Source organism: Pimephales promelas, chromosome 16 (genome assembly GCF_988280905.1).
Source record: "Pimephales promelas chromosome 16, fPimPro1.hap1.1, whole genome shotgun sequence".
Classification (NCBI taxonomy): domain Eukaryota; kingdom Metazoa; phylum Chordata; class Actinopteri; order Cypriniformes; family Leuciscidae; genus Pimephales; species Pimephales promelas.
The window spans coordinates 29,446,025-29,468,657 of record NC_142784.1 but is presented as its reverse complement, the minus strand read 5'-3'; the positions used below and the strand labels follow the sequence as shown (position 1 = coordinate 29,468,657).

Below are 22,633 nucleotides of genomic sequence, written 5' to 3'. Positions count from 1 at the left end.
AGCCTGGGATGGTATGAGAACTGTTGTCGGCACCAGCAGTGAAAAGAATGTTAAGGTTGCGTTAGAAGGTTTTAGTTGTGACAGTTTGCTTGCAACAGAGCTAAACAAATTTTATTTGAGGTTTGATACCACAAATTTTAGTAATGTTATTTTAGAACACAAATCACATTTATCTGGAAAAGTTGTTGTCCCCTCCTTTGATGAACAAGCTGTCAATAAGTTTAAGCACTCCAGATCAGGAAAAAGCCCTGGGCCTGACAATATAAGCAGTCGCCTGCTCATCTCTTGTGCAGAGCAGTTAGGCCCAATTTTCATTATATTTTCCTAATGTCTCTAGAACAACAGAGAGTGCCGAAGATATGGAAACAGTCCACAGTTATTCCAGTGGCCAAACTAAATCATCCAAAATTACTGAATGACTTCCCAGATAGCAAACTGACATTGAATCAACGTGGAAACGACGTCTCTCATGACATTGAAACAACGTTGATTTGCTCATCGAATTAACGTTGAACCAACGTCAGACGCGGCATTCTTCAAAGCTAAATGAAATCGAAAATTGGTTTGCTTTCATAACGTTGAAACAACGCGTTGATTTCAAGTTGATTTTCCGTTAGTTTTGAAAGAATCACGCATCTGACGTTGGTTCAACGTTAATTCGATGAGCAAAACAATGTCAGATCAACGTTGTTTCGATGTCATATTTCCACGTTGATTCAATGTCAGTCTGCTATCTGGGTTTAGGCCAGTAGCTCTGACCTCCTTAGTCATGAAGTGTTTTGAAAAACTGGTTAAAAAAAGTAATACTCACAAAAACAGAGAATCTCCTAGATCCACTACAGTTCACTTATAGGGCCAAGCGAGGGGTGGATGATGCCACTACTACCCCTGTTAAACTTACTATTCAAACATCTTGAAGGTAGTAAAACACGCAAGAATTTCATTTGTTGATTGTTCATCGGCTTTTAATACAATCCAACCACATATTTTAGTTGATAAGCTCTTAAAGAACTTTGACCTTGATTTTAATATCGTGAGGAGATGTCATCATCCACTGGGTCTCCTCAGGGGTGTGTCCTTTCACCTCTCCTTTATATCCTTTATTCTAACGATTGCCGCAGCCAGCATGAAAATAGATACATATTAAAATTTGCCGATGATTCTGCTATTGTCAGTCTCCTTTCTAATGAGGAAAGCGATCATGGTCCTGTTGTGGATGATTTTGCACTCGGGCATTCCTTCAACTAAATGTTGAAAAGACAAAGGATATGCAGATTGATTTAAGGCGTGAGTCATCAAATCCACAGTCCGCTATTATAAATGGGAAGACGGTGGAATTCGTTGAAACATACAAGTATCTAGGCAGTTTGATCGACAATAAGTTAAATTTTAATGCGAACACTGAAATGCTTTGCAAAAGAGGCCAACAAAGACTGTTTTGTCTTCGCAAACTGTCAAAATTTCGTGTCGATAAGACTCTCATGACCCTTTTTTATAAATCATTCATTGAGTCTGTTTTAACATTTTCATTAATTTGCTGGTATGGTAGTCTCACTGTCAAGGCCAAAACTGCTCTTTCCAATATAGTGAAGGTCAGTAGTAAAATTACAGGAAAAATTATAAAATTACAGGTAGTTAGGAAGGCCAACGTAGTTATCTCTGATAGCTCCCACCCCCTTCATTCGTCCCGAGAGCCATCATGTTCATTAATTCAGTCCGTAGGAGCAGACAGACTATAACTATTAAATAGTGATGGGGTTATTATTATTATCATATGTATAGTATTGCTTGATTTTGATGATGTTGTTGTTGTTGGAATGGGGGATGGTTATGGAAATGTTGCTATATTATGAATTGTTAGATGTTATATTAAAAATACTCTGTTTTTTATACTCAGGGCCTGTTTCATTAAGTGTTTTTAGTGTGCATTTATGACAGTTCTGTGCTTATCTTGCGGCAAAACCAATTGCCCTATGGGGACAAATAAAGTCTAAAGTCTAGAGACTCCATTTTTGCTCTCAGGTCTAAGTCTCATGGTCCTCTATCAGAATCCAGAGTTTTGAGAAGATTGGAGAAACTTAATTTCTCGCCCAGAAAAAAAACGACAGGGGTACCCCCTTTTAGTTTTTTCGGGTCGAAATTTTGAGTGTCTCTGATCTTCTTGAAACTCTGGATTCTGATAGAGGGCCATGAGACTTAGACCTGAGTGCAAAAATGGAGTCTCTAGACCCTTCCTGAGCTGAGATATTGAGATCCCACGTAGCATTTATCCCATTATAAAAATAGTGGGTTATTGGACAAATAGTGGGTTTGTGGACATGTGGTTTTTAAGCTTAGCTTACAACATTTGTGGATGAAAACTATTTTACTGCACTCAGGGAGCCCCCCTGAGTCTGTGGCACCAAGGGCCGTCCCGAAATTCCACCGTCTGCGAACACACTATGTCGACTTTTATACACTTTTAGATTTTTCGTGTCGAAATTTTGAGTTTCTCTGATCTTCTTCAAACTCTGGATTCTGATAGAGGGCCATGAGACTTAGACCTGAGTGCAAAAATTGAGTGTCTAGACCCTTCCAGAGCTGAGATATTGAGATCCCACATAGCATTTATGCCATTATAAAAATAGTAGGTTCATGGACGGTGGAATTTTGGGACGGCGCTTGGTGTATCGTTATGTATCGTTACTGTGATATATATATTTTTTTTATAAAAGAAATTTCAATCAGCATTACTGAAAATGTGACTTCAGTAACAGGCTTTCAAACCTACTGTCCATTCTAATGGACAGACACATTTAAAAAAAATCCTGATTTAAAACGTGCAATTCTACAGTCAATTTTTAACTTTAATTAATAAGTTCAATCTTTCTATTTTACATACAAACTATGAAATACTGGCAAAAATATATACAAAATGTAAATACACCTTAGAAGATGTTGCTTGCTTCTGTGTTTGGAGTGAAGTGCTGCCATGCTTCTCTTCAATGTAGAGGTTTTTTTTTACTATACTGTATGCAGAGCTTTACTAATGACAAACGTCCAATCTCATGGACTGCAGGCTCTAAACTAGGTGAAATGCTCCAGAAGTTAAAAAAGGGGGCTGACATGTAATGTCCATTGTAATGGACACAGGGTCTGAATGGGTTAATCAATTACTCTTTTCACTACATATTACATAGATTAGTTTTCCAGAGATCTGTACTATGTATCGCTAATAAATTAGTGTGTGTGCGATTTTATTCTACAAAATTACAATACTTCAGAAAGTGTCAATGCAAAAAGTTAAACATTATTAACAGTAAGAATGAATCCTGGATGTTCTTCATTTCTCAGTTCTGACTGTGTTGAACTCGAGTCTGTTTAATTCAAGAGACTGAAATGTTGATTGTGAGTGAAAGTGTGTATCTGTAAGTGTGTGACTCTCAGTCCTGCAGTTTCATGTTATTGAGGATCAGCTCGTGTGTTCAATCATTTACAGCTCAATCAGCTGAACTCACAGCAGCAGAAAGAGGCTGAACACTTCAAATATACTTTACATTGTGATTCATGTGTGAGAGTCAAATATGATCTTACCCCAGTCTCTCCAGTTTACAGTGAGGATTCTGTAGTACATCAGACAGCAGATTCACTGATTCTCCTATTTTATTCCAAGACAGATCCAGTTCTCAGCAAAACATTCATCTGTGACGCCACAATCCTTCAACCTGTAGAGAGATGAAAATAGCATCATTTAAACACTATCAAATGGCTTTCCAAAAAAAATGTTAATTCCAATATTTTTTAACAATGTCAAATTATTATCCACGGTTCATGGTAAAATGTTTTTATTAACATGTTTTTTCAGAGAGAAATGAACGCAATAGTCCATCTCTTGAATGCAATGGCCAATCAGAGGTGTTTCATTTAGTCAGAATCCACTCAGTTTTTGTTCAGTGCAGATTTCTGCATGTTCGCAAATCCTTTCATTAACATTTTTTTTCTTTATACAGTGTAGACATCTTTATTTTTTATAATGAAACTTTGTGAGATTGTGAACTGAGATGAGTGACAGTTTTTAGTTTTTTGCAAAGGAAGTGCTCTTTCTAGGCTATATATAATTCAATGAATAAAAGTTTTGTTTTTCTTGCTGCTGAGAGGACCGTTAAAGCTGTTAAAGGTACTTATTGTACTGTGAACTGATTGTTCTGATTGATACTTACTGAACTGATCTGGATTCTTTAATCACAGGAAGCAGCTTCTGAAAAACCTTTAGTTTTTCTGTTTTATTTTCTCTTCCAACAAAATCATTAATATTAAACTCACAAAGCTTCTCCTCTGAGGTCAACAACACAAAGACTACAGCTGACCACTGAGAGAGAGTTTGGCTTCCTTTATTCTTCCAGATTTCAGATACTGTTGTATTTCCTCCACTAGTGAACGATCACCCAGTTCATTCAGACAGTGGAACAGATTGATGGATTTCTCTGGAGAGTTAATGGTCTTGATCTTCCTCTTGATGTACTTAACTGTTTCCTCATTACTGTCAGATCTGCGTGTCTGTTTCATTAGTATTTGTAGGAGAATCTGATTAGACTTTACTGACAGACCCAGAAGGAACCGCAGGAAAAGGTCCAGATGTCCATTTTTACTCTGTAGAGTCTCTTTCACAGCTCTCTGATGCAGAGCAGATAATGAAACATGTAGACATTATTTGAAACCAGTCCTTAACTTTAGACCGCAAACTCTGTTTAATGATTGAGTCAAACACATTTGTGTTGTTGTTTGTGAAGGAGAGATGCACATATAGAGCCGCTAGATGTTCCTGAACACTCAGATGAACAAAGCAGAAGACTTTCCCCTGATACCAGCCAAACTCCTCTCTGAAGATCTGAGTGCACAATCCTGAGTACACTGATGCTTCTGTCACATCAATGCCACACTCTCCCAGGTCTTCCTCATAGAAGATCACATTGACAAAGTCAGTTTGCCCAGTTTTGAGGATCATGTCTTCATCAGTCACCTTCTTCTCGCGGCGTCACGTGGCTAGTATACATCGACCTGCCCACAACTACCCTCATTGGCTCCGTCATCTTTCACTCGTTTTTGCTCGTAGTTTGTCTAGCTGGTCAGTACTACCACAAACTGTGGTCAGTACATGGAATGATGATAAGCACAATTATTTTATGTGCCTTAATAATTCACGTAAAAAATAGATATGTATGAATGTTGTGGTGTAAAAAGTCGGATATTTGGCCTATGCTGTGGATGAAATGCAGTGAAAATAACAAGAAAGATATATTTGTCATTCCAGAGTTATTTGGTTCTCATTCCAGAGTTATTTGGTTCTCATTTAACTGTATAATCTGTCATTAAGATTTGGCCGTTCTGCGTAACAAATATTTAACCAGTGAGATACAATAAAAGACCAGAGATAGCACACTGTAGTTCAAGAAAATTGCCACCAGGTGGGGACAAAATCCAACTTTTCAAGATCCATTACGACAACATTTTTTGCGGACTAAAAAATATATCGACATTTAACAAACTATGACAACTGCATTTGATTCTGCGTGGCTCAAAGAGCTATATTATAAAACTCTACAATACGGCATAGAAATGTATCCTAACACAATTCATTCCATAGAAAGACAGAAAAATGTGGTTTAGTTTAGTTTCTTATGTAAATCACATTTCTTCTGTCCCAAGTGCAACTCAAAGTGCGGTATGAAACAATCAAGAAAACACTCAGATACTAGAGGCTGCAATTTAACAGCTGGTCATATTCCAAAAATAGATCATGTAAGGAACTTAGCTATACGAAATATTGATAATCAATAATAATAACTTATGATTAATTATTAATATTTGGGTCAGTTAATTGGGTTAACCTGACATGGCTAATATTATTACAATCAGATAATTAGTTCGTCCAACAAACTCTTTTGTTTATTAATTTATTCTAAGAAAAGGGTATCTTTCACGGCCACAGAAGAATAATTATTTCTTAGCATGTAGCAGATAAAGATCGGAAAAGAGACTTTGTTTGCAAGCAGTGAATCAGAACCAAATACATAAAGTGCACACGTTTTATCTTAAACATGAATAAATCATGATAATAAACTAAACTAACAGTTGTTCTTGACACCCGCAGGAGAAGTGAGGAAGTCAGAAGAGTGGGTGAATGGAGACGTTGGTTGGAGTCCTGGTTCCAAACTCCTGAGATTGTCCATGGTTCTTTGTGAGAGAGTCTTCTCTCTCCTGCATGAGCTCATATCTGGTTGGATCAAGGCCTGCTGGGCCCCCGTGGAGAGGGAAGGGTTCCCCAGTATCACCAGAAACAGTATCTCTCATAAAGCCTGAGAAAGATCCAACCCCTAAGGTTTGACTGGACCAATAAGCATGGTGAAATGTCAGAGTGGGAAGGTTGCTCTAGTAAATTTACGAGTCATTGTCCCAAGCATGGTCAAAGTCAAACCTTCATTAATGCTCAGATAGATATAACACATCCACACTGCATTCTAGAAGAAGGTGATGTCCATCAAAGTGTGACTCATTAAATGAGGATTAATTAGGTAGGAGGCATGATACAGGCAAGTTTTACATTGATTGTTAGTTGGTTGTATACCAAGTTACCACAATATGTACACAATAGTACACAAGACAGTAAATCATTTACACAATGATATGAAGCATGTTCATTTATAGATCAGTTAGTCTATGATTAATGCAGCACAGTCTGTTTTAAAGATTGTTCCTGTCTTCCCATTGTCTCTCTCTCTCACATGCACTCTCTTCCAAAGGAATGTGGTCGTAAAACCTCCTTATCAGCCCTGTAACATCATGACACTTTTTCAGGCCTGGTGTTCAGTTCCTTTGGGATGTTAGTTTTGGAGTTTCATAAACCTTTGTATATAATGAATAATTAGTGTGTGTCAAATGAGTCCAGACCCTACAATACAAACTAATAAATATTTTACAGAAATAAATGTTCAGTGAAATTATTTGCATAATCTTTGTCTCCTTCTGCTGGTAGAAAAATGTACAACATTGATCTCAGATTTTTGAAGCAATTCAAAGCTGTTATTTTCAGCACTAATTTTCATGAGACATAACTATAAAACTAGAGACTGGTGTGAAGTCTCACTCACACACACACACACACACACACATACACACACACACACGTCAGTGTGATTGCTGTGTGTCTCTGTGTCTTCAGTCTCTTTAGCAACTCCTTATTCACCATCAGCTGATCCTGAGGAAACTGGACTGACGTCTAAACATTGAAAGTCCTATAAATAAAACACACAGTCAGACACTGTATGAGTATGAGATATTACTGCTGCCATATCACGATATCATGATCTGGAGATCATGTATATTCATTTTACAGCCAGGGATATTAATGAAAAAACTAATAAATTAATAACAATAAATTACAACTCTCTCTCACACACACAATCCGATCGACATGACATATAAACACTTGATCAGATTGAAGACTAAAACTAGAAAGTGCTGTGTGTGTGTGTGTGTGTGTGTGTGTGCGTAATGACGTATGATGCGTAAGAGCTGTTGTAAAATGTTGAATGTGTCATGAATGACCAACACAATCTCACGGCTATTCGTACATATTCGTGTCATTCAAAAAATTCTCCTTCAATTTTATAATCTGTGGAGTGGAGCAGGACTTCGCCCCACCGGTCCTTCTTTCATACTCATCCACAGGCTGTTTTGGGTGCAGGCATACGTGTTTTACTGCCTGATAAATATAAGCAGCACAACGGTTCATACTGTATGCTCATTGTCTCCTAATGAGGACCTGACCCGTGATATATCATTATTAAGTTTGTGATAGCCTATAAACTCACACATCAACACGATAATTCTATTTATTGTTCATGTAAACACTACATTTGGATTTATCAATCGGAATTAATTAAATCCAATTGAAACAAAAGTTGTGCATGTAAGATCTTACATTACATTACATCTTACATGTAAGAGATGAAAATATTTAGACCTAGTCTATTCATAAAAATTGGGTCAATTTAAAGGCTTGAAATAAAAATATACTCACAGTAAACTAGTTCCTTCAGTTTATAATGTGGATCATCCTTTAGAAAAGAGAGCAGCTTCACTCCTGATCCTATTTCATTCTCAGACAGATTCAGTTCTCTCAGGTGTTCAGGGTTTGATCTCAGAGCTGAAGCCAGAGCAGCACAACCTTCATCTGTGACGCCACAATCCTTCAACCTGTAGAGAACAACGACACACTCTTCACTCTCTCAGTTCAGATCAGCAATCAATCCATTGTTAAAGAGGAAGTCCAAACTTAAAGCACAAATTATTGTTTGATCATTAGATTAAAGGGGTGATGAACTGAGAAATCAAATTTTCTTTGAGGTTTGACATCTAAAAGGTTATCATATAATAAGAATATCCTGTAAGTTTCAGAACTGAAAACGTCCTTGTTAGTCCAATAAAAGCTTTTATCGACACCAGCCCCAGCAAACGACTCGTTTTTAAAAGTGGGGAACTATGACATCAAAGAGGATAAAGCACCACCCCCGCAAGAGAAGATCAACGCCTACTTCAACACGGCCGGTTTAGCCCCGCCCACTGATTCGCGCATTACACGCATAGCTAAATAACATAGGCCTACCTCATGATGACAAACCGGATCGAGCTACTGAGCAATACAGAATATTGTGCAGTGCCTGGTTGTGGAAGAAGACAGTGGCTGCATACTCTTCCTGTGGATTCCAATAGGACTGCATGGATAAATTTTACTTTTCATGACGTTCCAGCTGATGAGGTAAAACATTGTTGTCTGTTCGCTTAATTTCACTGAGGATTGTTTTGTAAACAAGACTGGATTTGCAGACCGATTAAGAGTAAAGAACGGTGCTGTGCCGTCTATAATGGATCTGACAGGAATGTTGCAACACACGGACTCTGGGTCGAACATGTATGGGCGAATCCTTCCGGTTGTCATTTTACAACATTGGACATTTTTAAAACAATTTTCCCTCGTACACCGACGAGGTGAGTTGGTTGAAACTCATTATAATGCAAAACTGTTATCCACTCACAGCAGTGGGCATTTACTTCCAAGTCTTCAGTGCGAGACGCCCATAAAGACCGAGCGTTTCTGAGCTGGGTTGAAAACTAGGGTAGAAAATAGCCTATTACTTATTCGTTTTGATGTTTTTGAATGCAAAAACCAATCGAACATCATAAGTTGACCTCCGACAACAATATAATAAAATTTAAAAAGCCAGTTCATGACCCCTTTAAGACCTAAAATGTCACAAAACATGATCATATTTTGTCTGTCTTGAGCAAAATCTGTTTAATAAATGACACTATTCACAACATACAGTAGGTAGACAACCAGAATGTGGTTTTTACCGCCGCAGGTTTGCCGCGGCAGTAAAAGTTGAGGTGTATTTGCTGCCTTTGGCCGCTAAGAGGCGCTACAATCACAGACTTTGAAAAGTGTCCGTTTTTTGTGTAATCTTCAGCTGCGCCGCGGCTCTTTCAGAGCGATTGAAAGATGGTAGCAGATTAATTCAAGTGAAACGTTGTTAAATTAATTAATTAATCACAATACTGAAATTAAATTGAAAAGATAATGAAACCTTAAAACATTGCAGTCGAAACATATTAGGTACATCAATGAGGCTTTACAATCGTATAAGACAACATTGCGATAGCTGTGTGGTTAACGCATCATCCTCAACCTCATCGACTTCCAAACGACGCGAGATCGAACCTCGTTACATGCTGTTGGCCGACAGCTTTTATGTTTTAGCCTACCGTTCTTGAAGCTTAAATAGATAGCTGTTTATTAGCGAGTTTATTAACTGTTTATTTAGGCCTACTTATAGTGTCCGACTTAATTTGCCACTTCTCATTGAGAGCTGAGGTAGCAGATAAATTCAAGGTTAACACTCTAGCCTGTAAGGGGTGGGACATGTCCCTTTTTGACAGTGTCGATATTGTCCCCACCACTTTTGAAAGCTAACCGCATTCGTTTCATTCATCTAGCGCTGCAATGTGTTGTCTTCAATCGGACGCACGCTGCAATCAGTTGTGGAGGTTTCATTCGTTCCGGTGAAATCACAAATCAATCCGTCCCCTCAGTTTTTTAAACTGTAGGCTACTCACGGATTCTTAAACTGTTCCCTCGGTTTAACAATTCGTGCCTACGGATTCATAAACCATACCCACGAGTTCCTAATCCGTGTTCTCAGATTTGTAAACCGTTTGTAAATCTGTACCCACAAATTCATAAACTGTGCCCACGCTTTCGCAATCCGTACTCGCGGGTTTGTGGCTCGTCCCCGAGAATGTGCCGCATGATTCAAACAGGCCTCCTGTTTAGATGCGGGATGCATTGTTTTTAAAAGGACTCTTACTTACAAAAAAATAAATAAATAAATATAGCCTAACACAAACACAAAGTTATAGGCCTATACAAATAAAACATTCATAAATTGTTTTATGATTAACATATTCCTTTTTTAAGTGAACTCATTTAAAGTTATAAACGCAAATAATAGGCCTAATAATAATATGCTATTATTATTACATTTAGGCTACATAGGCCTACTGCATTTAGATAGGCCTATAAGACGCTTTTATCAAAAAAAGAAAAAAGAAAAAAAGAAACAAAGCAATTCGTCAAATGTCAGTCATAGACAATAATAAAACAGGGCTGAGATTATCACAAATAGGCCTAAACACAAGATTTTGACGCATAGGCTATCCAAGTGTTTGTGCACAAAAAAATAAATAACATTGACTTTTTGCCTTTATTAAACATTTAAAATATTCGCAAATTAATATGAAAAAAAAAAAAGATTTTACTTTCTAAAAACTATATTTTGCAGTGCTAAATGAGAAGAGCATGTCTCGGGAAGCATAGAGTGAGATGATTTATAGGTGATTTATAGGCTAATCATAATAAATGTGTCTGAAAAATAACGACGTTTTCTTGTTATTGTGAGTTTACACAAATAAAAGTAGTTGCAAATAATTACGTATTTTTTTCCCGCTAGATTATTTTAAATTGTTCCACTGTTGATAACATGCAAGTGTTTGCGGCCGCGGCAGTGACATGCATGTGCGCGCTTCACACAAACAGTTGGATATGCTTAAAAACCTGTTTGTTTGTTAGAATCTTAGCCCATTATTATTGTCTAAGACTGACATTTGACGAATTGCTTTGTTCTTTTTTTTGTGGATTAAAAAGCGTCTTCTAAATAGGGTAGACTAAATGCATTTTGATGTGTTAGCTAATTATTATTTACGTTTATTACTATGAATGAGTTCACCGAAGACAGTAATATATTTAACATAAAATAATTTTAAACTTATAAACAAACCTTTTGGAGTTTTTGAACTGTGTGTTATTATTAGCCTATTTTATTTTTATTTTTTCGCTTATTATAGTAGGCTACTGAGCTTTTTCCTCTAAAAATTTACTTTAAAGATAAAAGTATCCTAAATGTATTTTTTTTTTTAAATACAAGAAATTATCCATTTTAAAAAAGGATTTTAAAAACAATGCAATGCATCCCGCATCTAAACAGGAGGCCTGGTTGAATCATGCGGCACACTCTGGGGGACGAGCCACAAATCCGAGTCCGGATTGCGAAAGCGTGGGCACGGTTTATGAATTTTTGGGCACAGATTGCAAAAACTGAGGGCACGGTTTAAAAATCTAAGAGCACAGATTAGGAACTCGTGGTTACAGTTTATTAATCCGTTGTGATAAAGTGCAGTTATGTTTCTAACGTTAGTGTTTTGGAGCAATTGAATGCCTTCAAACAAAAGCTACCGAGGAATCGTCAAGAAAAGTAAAGGCCAGTTTTAAAGTTTCACAAAAAATGAACCATGTTCAATTTGTAGCCTATAGCCTACATTGTTCTTGAATTGTTCGAAGAAAAAGCGACATACTAGAAACGCCAGCCATCTCAGGAGCTGCTTTGATTAGGTACGCTCATAGCGTTTAAAAAAACGCGGTGCTCCCATTGAAAACAATTGAAAACATATACGCCAGGCGTGTGGAAAAACACTTTGGTGGATACACGGCCTTTCAAGTGGGGGAGGGTGCATATTTGCATTTGAATGTTGTGTTACATTCTAAAACATTTAACGTGTGACGCACACACACAACTGCACATGCACACACACACACTTACATTCTGTTTGACTGTGTTATTGTTGCAAACATGCTGCTCTAAACTCTAATATACTAGTGTTTTTTTGTCGGTGTCAGCAGCAAAGATAAAGTTGATGATGCTGACTCGCCTTCACAGTGAACGCGCATAGGCCTAAACGCATAGGCTACTTCGAATTAGCCTACTTACGCAGAGAGTTGCCAATTTATTTTCGTTTTTAAATGTTTTGTTTTAAAGTAGACATTTAAAGCTTTCTAGTTCTCGCAGGCAAGAATCGCGGTGTTTCGGTTATGAGACACGCTCCAGTTCACACACGCGCCTCTGTGTCCTGATTATAGCCTATTGTCTGATATTTACTTATGATGTGTTAATCCAGTCAATTTGTTGATGAAACATTAATTAAAATGAAGATAGAATTTATCTGAAACGAAATTTACAAGCTTTCTACAAAACAAAACTTAATTGGTGGTCAAAATCATGTCTGACCCACAAATATTTTCCGATATATTGGGTAGCTTTAGATCCTATCTTACTCATCTCATGCGGTTCACTTTTCATATAGCCTACTCAACATAGACGAAATAATAAAAATAAGTAACATAATATTATTAAACATAAATGCGTTTATTTAGCGTTTTGAAAAAAAAATAAAAAAAAATAAATAACTTTTAATTTATCATTAACAATATTGTTGTTTGACTTAATAATCATTGTTCAACATGTTCAGACTGAACCAATAAAACATTTAATTTGAATATTCACAAAATGTGTGGGTCTAGGTAAAAAATGTAGTTTTCCTAAAAACTATTGAAATGGATTTATAGTGTTTTGGAATACAAGCAAAAAAAAAACAACTAAATGGTGTAGGCTACTGTAACAGTTTTAGAACTAGACAAATCTTTCTGCATACCTAAATATAAAATTTAACTACAATTATCCATGTTGAATCGGGCTTCGAACCCATGTCATTATCATGTTCTAACCGTGAGTTCTACCACTCGGCCATGTGTTCACTCACGGGAAAATGCCCAATGTTTCTCCAGTGAGTATTCGCTCAAATGAGCAGGAAAAAGTTTTGTCGTTAACCTATTGTGAGTGTAAGCCGACTTTACACGAAAACGTACACATTTTAAAGTTTAAAAGATGATTTTATTTTAGCTGTTATGAGAAAAATAAATTCAAACCGCCACGTTTGTCGAACACAATTAATGCCAGAATAAAACCTGATTTTAGAATATAGGGCTACACTGGGCGTGGTGTGTCAAAAAATACTCAATTATAAACTTCAATATTTCGTTCAAAACCACCTCAAAACAATTCGTGACATTTTAAATAGTCGTGAATCAATGTATTAGGGCCACTGAAACTGAAACTGACATCTCTCAATACAGGAGCAGAAGCGCTGGTTCTGATTTTATTATTTGTTGTTTAAACATGCGTGTTGCATATTTAAAAATAAATATATATATATGCTATATATTGGTCTAGGCTAATTATAGCATTGATTACTGTGGAGGGGGGATATTTTTTTAATTCTACATGATGGAACCCCATTAAGTTTTATTTTCTATATTTTTTGCATAACTGCTTTTGAAGATGTATATTCAGTCAATCTGTTGGAAGAGATTTGTTCCTTAGTGTAAAATAGAAATGCATGGTTATTTCATTTTATAAATATAAGCAAAAAAAAAAAAAAACTAAATGGAGTTTTAGAACAAATCTTTCTGCATTAATAGCCTAAAAATAAAATACAACTACTGTAAGTTTGATCAAGCTTCGAACCCATGTGTTTGGAATGGTAGAACCGTAGGCCTATGTTCTACCATTCAGCCATATGTTCGCTCTCATGAGAAAGAAAAAGGTTTGTTGTTATGCCTATTGTGAATGTAGGCCTGGGCTACTTTAGGCTACATGAAAAAGGAGACCTCTTACAGTTTTAAAATATGATTTTATTATAGCTGTGATGAGAAAAATAAATTCAAGTGAGCACCGCCGCGTTTGTCGAAGAATATTAAGGCCACTGAAACTGAAACGCGCGCTGCATGTTATGTCTCAATGCAGGCGCAGAAGCGCTGGTTCAGATTTTATTAGGCTATTTGTTGTTTAAACGTGCGTGTTGCATATTTAATATATATATATGTATATGTAGGCTATATGTATATATACACATATTTGATATTGTCTTAGAGGGGGAAATACCCACCGGCAATTCGCAACTTGCTTAGCTTGGTTATGTTTTTTTTTTTTTTTTTTTTTTTTTTTTTTTAAATCTACATGGAATTTTTTTTTTTTTTTTACATAACTGCTTTTGAAGATGTAAATTCAGTCAATCTATTGGAAGAGATTTGTTCCTTAAATGTAAAATAGAAATGCAAGGTAATTTTATGTTTACGCGGGATTTGAAACAGTGTCATCAAAATAAGTGTACCAAAGTTCTACCACTCGACCACGACTTTTCTCACTGACAAAAGCCCAGATGTTCGGTTGTTCAGCAGTCAGTGTGCGCGGTGCGCACGCGAGAGAAGCGCTCTTCAGTCTTTGCATTCCTCAATAGCGTCATTGGGCAGCACTTTAATTATTTTCGCTGACTGCGAGATAGGCCTATTTTAACTTTTGATTAATAAAATGTTCTCCTATAGCCTAAAAGTTTATATTCTAGTTAAAGCTATATTCCATTTAAAATGTAGGCTACATACGTTTTGCTTTCGCTTAATGTCCCTTTGCGCCACCTGGTGGTCATTTCTCCACCGACTTTGAAATACTGCTGGTTTATTTTTGCCGCGGTAGATTTACCGCGGCAAGTAACGACATTCTGGTTGTCCACCTACTGTAGGTTAGTTTTACTATGTTACTAAGATCTGTGTGGAGTATCAATTTGTGTGTGTGTCTGTGTGTGTTTAAAAACATTTTAGAAAGTGTCAATGTAGAAAGATGAACTTAACAGTAAGAATGAATCCAGGATGTTCTTCATTTCTCTGGTCTGACTGTGTTAAAGGGTAACTAAAGCCCTGGTTAGAGCCTGACTCCACCCACTGGCAATATTTGAAAAAGCTGAAAAAGTGGGCTGACCCCAACGGAGATAGAGGGGACGAAATAGATGCTAAAACACTCTATCCTGATCGTTTTCAATACTCACAATTCCAATTCCTGACTCCCTACAGTGGTTTTGACGACACAAGATGGTTTTTATACTGCCAAGGGCGTAGCTCGCGTGGTGAGCTGAAACCTGCGTACGTCACCAAGTGCAGAACATCCAATAGGAAAATTCAACTGCAGTAGCCACCGTTCAACCTGAAGAGGGCAGCACTAAGACGTTTTACACCATATATTGTAGAAATAGAGCACTTTATAAACAAATGTCAAAAAGTTACTCGAATCAATGACTGGTATTAATTAAGATCCATTCTTACAGATCATTAACTAAAAAAAGTTGGTTAAGTGTTTAGTTACTCTTTAAGCTCGAATCTGTGTAAGTCAAGAGACTGAAATGTTGATCGTGTGTGAAAGTGTGTATTTCAGTGTGACTCTCAGTCCTGCAGTTTCATGTTATTGAGGACCTATGGAGGGATTATTGGGTCAGATTGAAAACTAAAAGTCTTAAACGAAAAGTAAAAGTCTAAATTTGAAACTAAAAGTCGAAAACTAAAACTCTAAGTCGAAAATGATTTGGTATTTAGGATTGGGCATTTTTATTTAGGATTGGGTATTTGGTCATTTAACCATTTAGGCTTGGGCATTTAGGGATTGAGGAGTGTATGCAAATAAGGAGCCATGGCCCAAATACTGGAGGCTCGGTTTGAAATGGCTGGTACGCAGAGGCACCTTATGGACAGCAGAGGGCGCTTCAAATTCCCGATCCTAAATGCCCAATCCTAAATCCTAAATGGCTAAATGACCAAATGGCCCAATCCTTATACCAAATTCATTTTTGACAGACTTTTAGTTTCAAATTTAGACTTTTAGATTCAAATTTAGACTTTTAGTTTTAGACTTTTAGGACCATAAAAGACCATCATAAGGACCGGCTCATGTGTTTAATCATTTACATTTTCATTTTTTCATTTAGCTGACACTTTTATCCAAAGCGACTCACAATTGCTATATATGTCAGAGGTCGCACGCCTCTGGAGCAACTAGGGGTTAAGTGTCTTGCTCAGGGACACATTGGATTCGAACCCGGATCTCTCACACCAAAGGCATGTGTCTTATCCACTGCGCCATCACCGCACCCATCACCATTTACAGCTCAATCAGCTGAACTCACAGCAGCAGAAAGAGGCTGAACACTTCAAATATACTTTACATTGTGATTCATGTGTGAGAGTCAAATATGATCTTACCAGAGTTTCTCCAGTTTACAGTGAGGATTCTGTAGTACATCAGACAGCAGATTCACTGATTCTCCTATTTCATTCTCAGACAGATTCAGTTCTCTCAGGTGTTCAGGGTTTGATATCAGAGCTGAAGTCAGAAAAGCAAAACCTTCATCTGTGACACCACAATCCTTCAACCTGTAGAGAACAAAGACACACTCTTCACTCTCTCAGTTCAGATCAGATCAGTTTAGCAGTGAATCCATTATTAAAGAGAAAATTCAAACTTAAAGCACAAATGAATATGCTTGATGGTCATTAGATTGAGATATAAAATATCACAAAACATGATCATAAAACATCTTAAGTATCATTCAATCAGGAAAAATAATCTATTTGCACTATAATAAAAGCCAGTCTCATGCAAAATCTGCTTTAATAAATGACTCTTTTCACTACATAGATTAGTTTTACTGTGATCTGTACTATGTAATATGTATGGAGTATCAATTAGTGTGTGTGTGAGATTTCATTTAAAAAATGTAAAAACAATACTTTAGAAAGTGTCAATGCAAAAAGTTAAACATTATTAACAGTAAGAATGAATCCTGGATGTTCTTCATTTCTCAGTTCTGACTGTGTTGAACTCGAGTCTGTTTAATTCAAGAGACTGAAATGTTGATTGTGTGTGAAAGTGTGTATTTCAGTGTGACTCTCAGTCCTGCAGTTTCATGTTATTGAGGATCAGCTCGTGTGTTCAATCATTTACAGCTCAATCAGCTGAACTCACAGCAGCAGAAAGAGGCTGAACACTTCAAATATACTTTACATTGTGATTCATGTGTGAGAGTCAAATATGATCTTACCCCAGTCTCTCCAGTTTACAGTGAGGATTCTGTAGTACATCAGACAGCAGATTCACTGATTCTCCGATTTTATTCCAAGACAGACTCAGTTCTCTCAGGTGTTCAGGATTTGATATCAGAGCTGAAGTCAGAAAAGCAAAACCTTCATCTGTGACGCCACAGTTACTCAACCTGTAGAGAACAACGACACACTCTTCACTCTCTCAGTTCAGATCAGATCAGTTTAGCAGTGAATCCATTATTAAAGAGAAAGTTCAAACTTAAAGTACAAATTAATATGTTTGATGGATCATTAGATTGAGATATAAAATGTCACATAACATGATCATAAAACATCTTAAGTATCATTCAATCAGGAAAAATAATCTATTTGCACTATAATAAAAGCCAGTCTCATGCAAAATCTGCTTTAATAAATGACTCTTTTCAATACATAGATTAGTTTTACTGAGATCTGTAATATGTAATATGTATGGAGTATCAATTAGTGTGTGTGTGTGTGAGATTTCATTTTAAAATTTTTAAAACAATACTTCAGAAAGTGTCGATGCAAAAAAGTTAAACATTATTAACAGTAAGAATGAATCCGGGATGTTCTTCATTTCTCAGTTCTGACTGTGTTGAGCTAGAGTCTGTTTAAGTCAAGAGACTGAAATGTTGATTGTGTGTGAAAGTATTTCAGTGTGACTCTCAGTCCTGCAGTTTCATATTATTGAGGATCAGCTCGTGTGTTCAATCATTTACAGCTCAATCAGCTGAACTCACAGCAGCAGAAAGAGGCTGAACACTTCAAATATACTTTACATTGTGATTCATGTGTGAGAGTCAAATATGATCTTACCCCAGACACTCCAGTTTACAGTGAGGATTCTGTAGTACATCAGACAGCAGATTCACTGATTCTCCTATTTTATTCTCAGACAGATTCAGTAGTCTCAGGTGTTCAGGGTTTGATCTCAGAGCTGAAGTCAGAGCAGCAAAACCTTCATCTGTGACGCCACAATCCTTCAACCTGTAGAGAACAACGACACACTCTTCACTCTCTCAGTTCAGATCATTTCAGTTTAGCAGTGAATCCATTATTAAAGAGAAAGTTTAAACTTGAAGCACAAATTAATATGTTTGATGGATCATTAGATTGAGATATAAAATGTCACAAAACATCTAAAGTATCATTCAATCAGGAAAATAATCTATTTCACTATATTAAAAGTCAGTCTAGTGCAAAATCTGCTTTAATAAATGACTCTTTTCACAACATAGATTAGTTTTACTGTGATCTGTACTATGTAATATGTATGGAGTATCAATTAGTGTGTGTGTGAGATTTTATTTTAAAAATTTAAAAACAATACTTCAGAAAGTGTCGATGCAAAAAAGTTAAACATTATTGTAAGACTGGAAAAACTGGTTAAAGAGAAAATATCTGACCAGTGGCCTCTAAAGACAAATGGCATTGCTTGCAAATGAACATTTGACACCCTACCCCCTACACCCTCTGAACATCTTATTTGCTCTCTTTCCCTCTCTCAGTCAATGATACTGAAAGCTCACACAAGAATATGGTTTTAATGTGAATCTGATAATCTTTAAGGATTGTTTAGAATCATTTTGTTGGTCTCAGGGTGACTGGTAATAATGTCTCATTTCCAAAGAAGTTAAAGAAAAGGTAATAAGGTTTTTAAGAATATAGAAATATCTTGCACACAAAAGGGTGTGTCTTTGAGTTAATCTGAATGCAAACTCTCCTTCCCCCAGTAAACATGGTGGGGGTTTCAGTCCATTGTAGTTTGGTGATTGGATCAGGTAAATTTGGTGATTAGATCAGGTAAGGTTTGGCTCTATTTAAGGAAAATGCACAAGAGTTCATGGCTGCTTTCTGTATTCAGATCAGCCCGTGATGTTGTGTCTTCAAGGCTCAGCTCATGTAGTATGTTGGGTAAAGTTCCTTTGTCCTAAAACAATTGATGGTTTGCTCTGATTATCTTGTGGAATTGTAATAATGCATTTACCTGACATAATAAATTGTTATATTTGGCTATTCTAACAGACTTTGACTTTATTTTCATTAGAGTTAAAAGGAATAGTCAAGCATTAACTACTAAATGATGCACAGATATCATTGATAAACCCTTTTCATTTTATGGAGTCAGATGAAACGAGTTAATACATAAGATTAAATGTATTGCATTTAATTAAAATACACTTTGCTTGGAAAAGACAGAACGCGCTTGAAACCTTCACCACGAATCGAATTCCGCGATTTGGGTCGATTTCGTGGCCCTTTTTACAGTGGTGACCCCGACGTGATCGCAACAGATGGATTTAGCGAGCAAAGTCCTTTCCAACAAAGTACGGGAATCTTAAAATCAACAAGAGGTTTGAACATCTTCCTTTCTTCTGCCGCTGTGGTAAGTCACATTTTTCTACCCTTTTGAAAAGTGTTGAGAAAATGTTGTTTGCCGTGGTTGCGGGTCGGAAAGACCTTTGTTTAGTCCGAAACTAAAACGTGAGGACATGATAACGGCCGCAGCGCGCAGATAAAAGTGTAAAACCCTTGTTTTTAAAGATATCCTTGTTTGATTAGGCAAAAAGAAATGAAACCTAAAATTGGAATAACATCTTCCAAATGATTTTCTGGTAGCCTTAACGTTACTCGAGGAGCTATAAAACAAACTTGCATGTCTATCATCATTGTTGTAGTGGCTTTGTGGAAACAAACCAGCTAACGTTAACGTGAAGAGAATCGACGAACAACAGAAATACAAATCTAAGTTTGTAAACGATCGGAAAACACGTGATTTTATAAATGAGGCAGATCGATGCATTGTTTATGATAAAGCAAACTTAATATTGCATTGGAAAGCTTCCGCTGTAAAACAGATGGGATTAAAAAGCAATAATACAATAGTTTGTATTTTCAAATTTGGAGTTGTGCTTCACAATGTAACGCACTCATAGAACACACTGTATAGTTGTTTGTGCTACTCTATGTGCACATAGGCTAATGTAAGTTTATTCTTTAAACACAGGATTGCTTTACTGTAAGTGTTTTGGAACACTTAGGTAAAGGCTGTTGATGTTGTATTCAAGGCCATATGTATCCTGTGAACTGAATTAAACACGTGTGTGCGTCTATGCTGAATGTGGTTATAATATGATTCACAATGCTCATTAATTCTTGAAAATTTTGAGCAGAAACTGTGAACGGGCAAATCATTAATCCTAAAACAAAAACCTATTTATATTCAAAGCTTCAGGGAAAGAAATTTCCCCAAATATAAATCGGAAAATGTATAAAGATTCTGTCCTGTTTACACTATGGGCCGAAAAGGTCGAGCCTACACTGCATAAGCTAAGTAAAAAAGGTCTTAACATGGACGCTATTGACAGTGAAATTCTCACTTGGTGGGAAACAGTGGGTAGCAAGCAGAAGAAATCAAAACATGATAAAATAATTGAGGCCTTAAACTTCATAAGTTATAAACGGCTAGATAAGTCAACAACATTTCTATCCTCGCTTATGGATATTAAATGTGAAGAAGTGCATTCTAAAAATGCAGAGGCAAAAATGTCTGAGGCAAAGATCCAAGATCTTCAAACACAGTTAGATCAACTACTAACTGAGCAGTTAGCCCTGACTGAAAAGTGTAAAAATCACAAACACACTATTGCAGATCTTAAGGCTAAACTAATTGTTCAAAAGTCCATTTCTCCCAAAACGCTCAACAGCGATGGGACTAAAAATGTGCGCTTCTTAAACGAGTCAGCCTGCTCTAATAACCCTGTACCTTTTCAGACAGATGAAGCATGCGATAAAGTTTTGAACGAAGTGTCTGTTTCAGCCTTTAAGGTGATACGCCACCCAAACGGCACAGAGTCAACCATTCGGCGTCCTCTAACGGTAACTGAATGTAGCTCGTTTAAAGCAGAGATCGGACCATTCCCTTTGAAAGGGCCATTCGAACCATGGTGGAGACGCATTGTTAGCCTAAAACATGCATTTCAGCTTGAACCAAAAGATATTTGGCAAATTGTTATCAGCTCAATTCCAGATGTCCTGAACTATAAGATACCACCGGCTTTGATGACAGGCACCATTGTGCAGTCAATGCATCAAAACGAGCCTGAGAGTGAAATCTTAAATAGATTAAAACAATGTCTGCGCGATCTACGTGGTTGTAGTCCTGTTGGATGGGAACTGATTCTCAATCGGAAACAGAGTACTGAAGAATCGTTTGAGACATACGCAGAGAAAATGTTTGAACTGTTTGAGGAGTATTCTGGAATTGAGGGCGTTAACCACAACAATGTAACTCTCCTTGACTTACTACTTACAAATGCAGGGCCGCAAGTACAGCAATCGCTCATGTATGGTGCTTCTCCAGCAAAAAATACATTCGAAGGTATTGTTAGCTGGGCAACAAGAATTGAGTCACGAAAACAAATACATGGTGAGGTAGCTGTGTTAGAATGTCATGAAAATCCTCCATTTGCAGGAGAATTCAGAAAGCCACACGGTGGCAAACTGAGCAGATTCTGTAATTCCTGTCACAAAACAGGTCATACAGAGGAAAAGTGCTGGTCGTTGGGCAGAGGCAGACCTCCACCCTATTTCAAAAAACGCAGACAACCACAATCTGATGACACAAGCCAGCGCCCTGCCAGGAACCAAAGCTCAAATGCATCTAAAGCCCTCACAGAGCTAACAACTTTGGTCACTCAAGGCCTTCAGCTATTAGCGACATTTGCTAGTCGGGTAGCAGCTCAATAGCAAATAGCTTAATAGTTTACATCTAAATTTAACAAATCTGTAACATTTTTTTCCCAGAGACTGGAAATAATAATTTCATTTATATTCTTAAATTCGAATATACATTATATTGTAATCGCCAAGCAGGCATTAATTGGACAAGTGTGAAATTAATCCTTACAATTCGATTTCGTTGACCAATACCCAGTGCCAAAAGGGCGGAAAACACTCACTGAAGTGTGGTGTGGCACAGGTAATTGCCAACTGACCAAAGAAGAAAATTTACAAGGAGGGTGTGAACTAAACATCAGAGGTAACGAGAGACCACCACTAACCAAATGTGTGAATGACACCATGAAATAATTCATGCCCACAGATCTGGCTGTAATGAAAGCAACTTGAAGTTTAAAACCCGAAGACTGGGATCTCTAATGCTGGGACACAGCAGACTGTGAAGGTGGACTGCAAGAGCAGTGTTATTTTAGGTGTCGCACACTGAAGCAACAACAGCAATAATTCAGACCTGGTCAA

At 37.0% G+C, this 22,633-nt stretch overlaps 1 protein-coding gene and 1 pseudogene across 29 annotated transcripts in view; both read right to left on the bottom strand.

Annotated features, from left to right (window-relative positions):
* LOC148973372 (protein NLRC3-like) overlaps positions 1-4,984 on the bottom strand; it is a 91,102-nt pseudogene extending 86,118 nt beyond the window's left edge. The window contains exons 1-2 of the transcript XR_016146766.1: positions 4,200-4,984; positions 3,574-3,704 (exon numbers count right to left, since the gene is read on the bottom strand). The product of XR_016146766.1 is annotated as a protein NLRC3-like (transcript). The remainder of the gene's footprint in view (positions 1-3,573; positions 3,705-4,199) is intronic.
* Positions 4,985-5,903: 919 nt separating this feature from the next.
* The window catches only part of LOC120478693 (NACHT, LRR and PYD domains-containing protein 3), a 31,469-nt gene continuing 14,739 nt past the window's right edge, over positions 5,904-22,633 (bottom strand). For 7 of the 28 annotated variants that reach the window (XM_089121434.1, XM_089121442.1, XM_089121437.1 and 4 more), the window contains 5 exons: positions 18,191-18,361; positions 17,350-17,520; positions 16,511-16,681; positions 8,060-8,235; positions 5,904-7,271 (listed from right to left, as the gene is read on the bottom strand). In XM_089121434.1, the coding sequence (XP_088977560.1) occupies positions 7,270-7,271; positions 8,060-8,235; positions 16,511-16,681; positions 17,350-17,520; positions 18,191-18,361 (691 nt within the window). In that variant the 3' untranslated portion in view covers positions 5,904-7,269. The remainder of the gene's footprint in view (positions 7,272-8,059; positions 8,236-16,510; positions 16,682-17,349; positions 17,521-18,190; positions 18,362-22,633) is intronic. The other 21 variants (XM_089121440.1, XM_089121448.1, XM_089121452.1 and 18 more) reach the window with 6 other exon arrangements.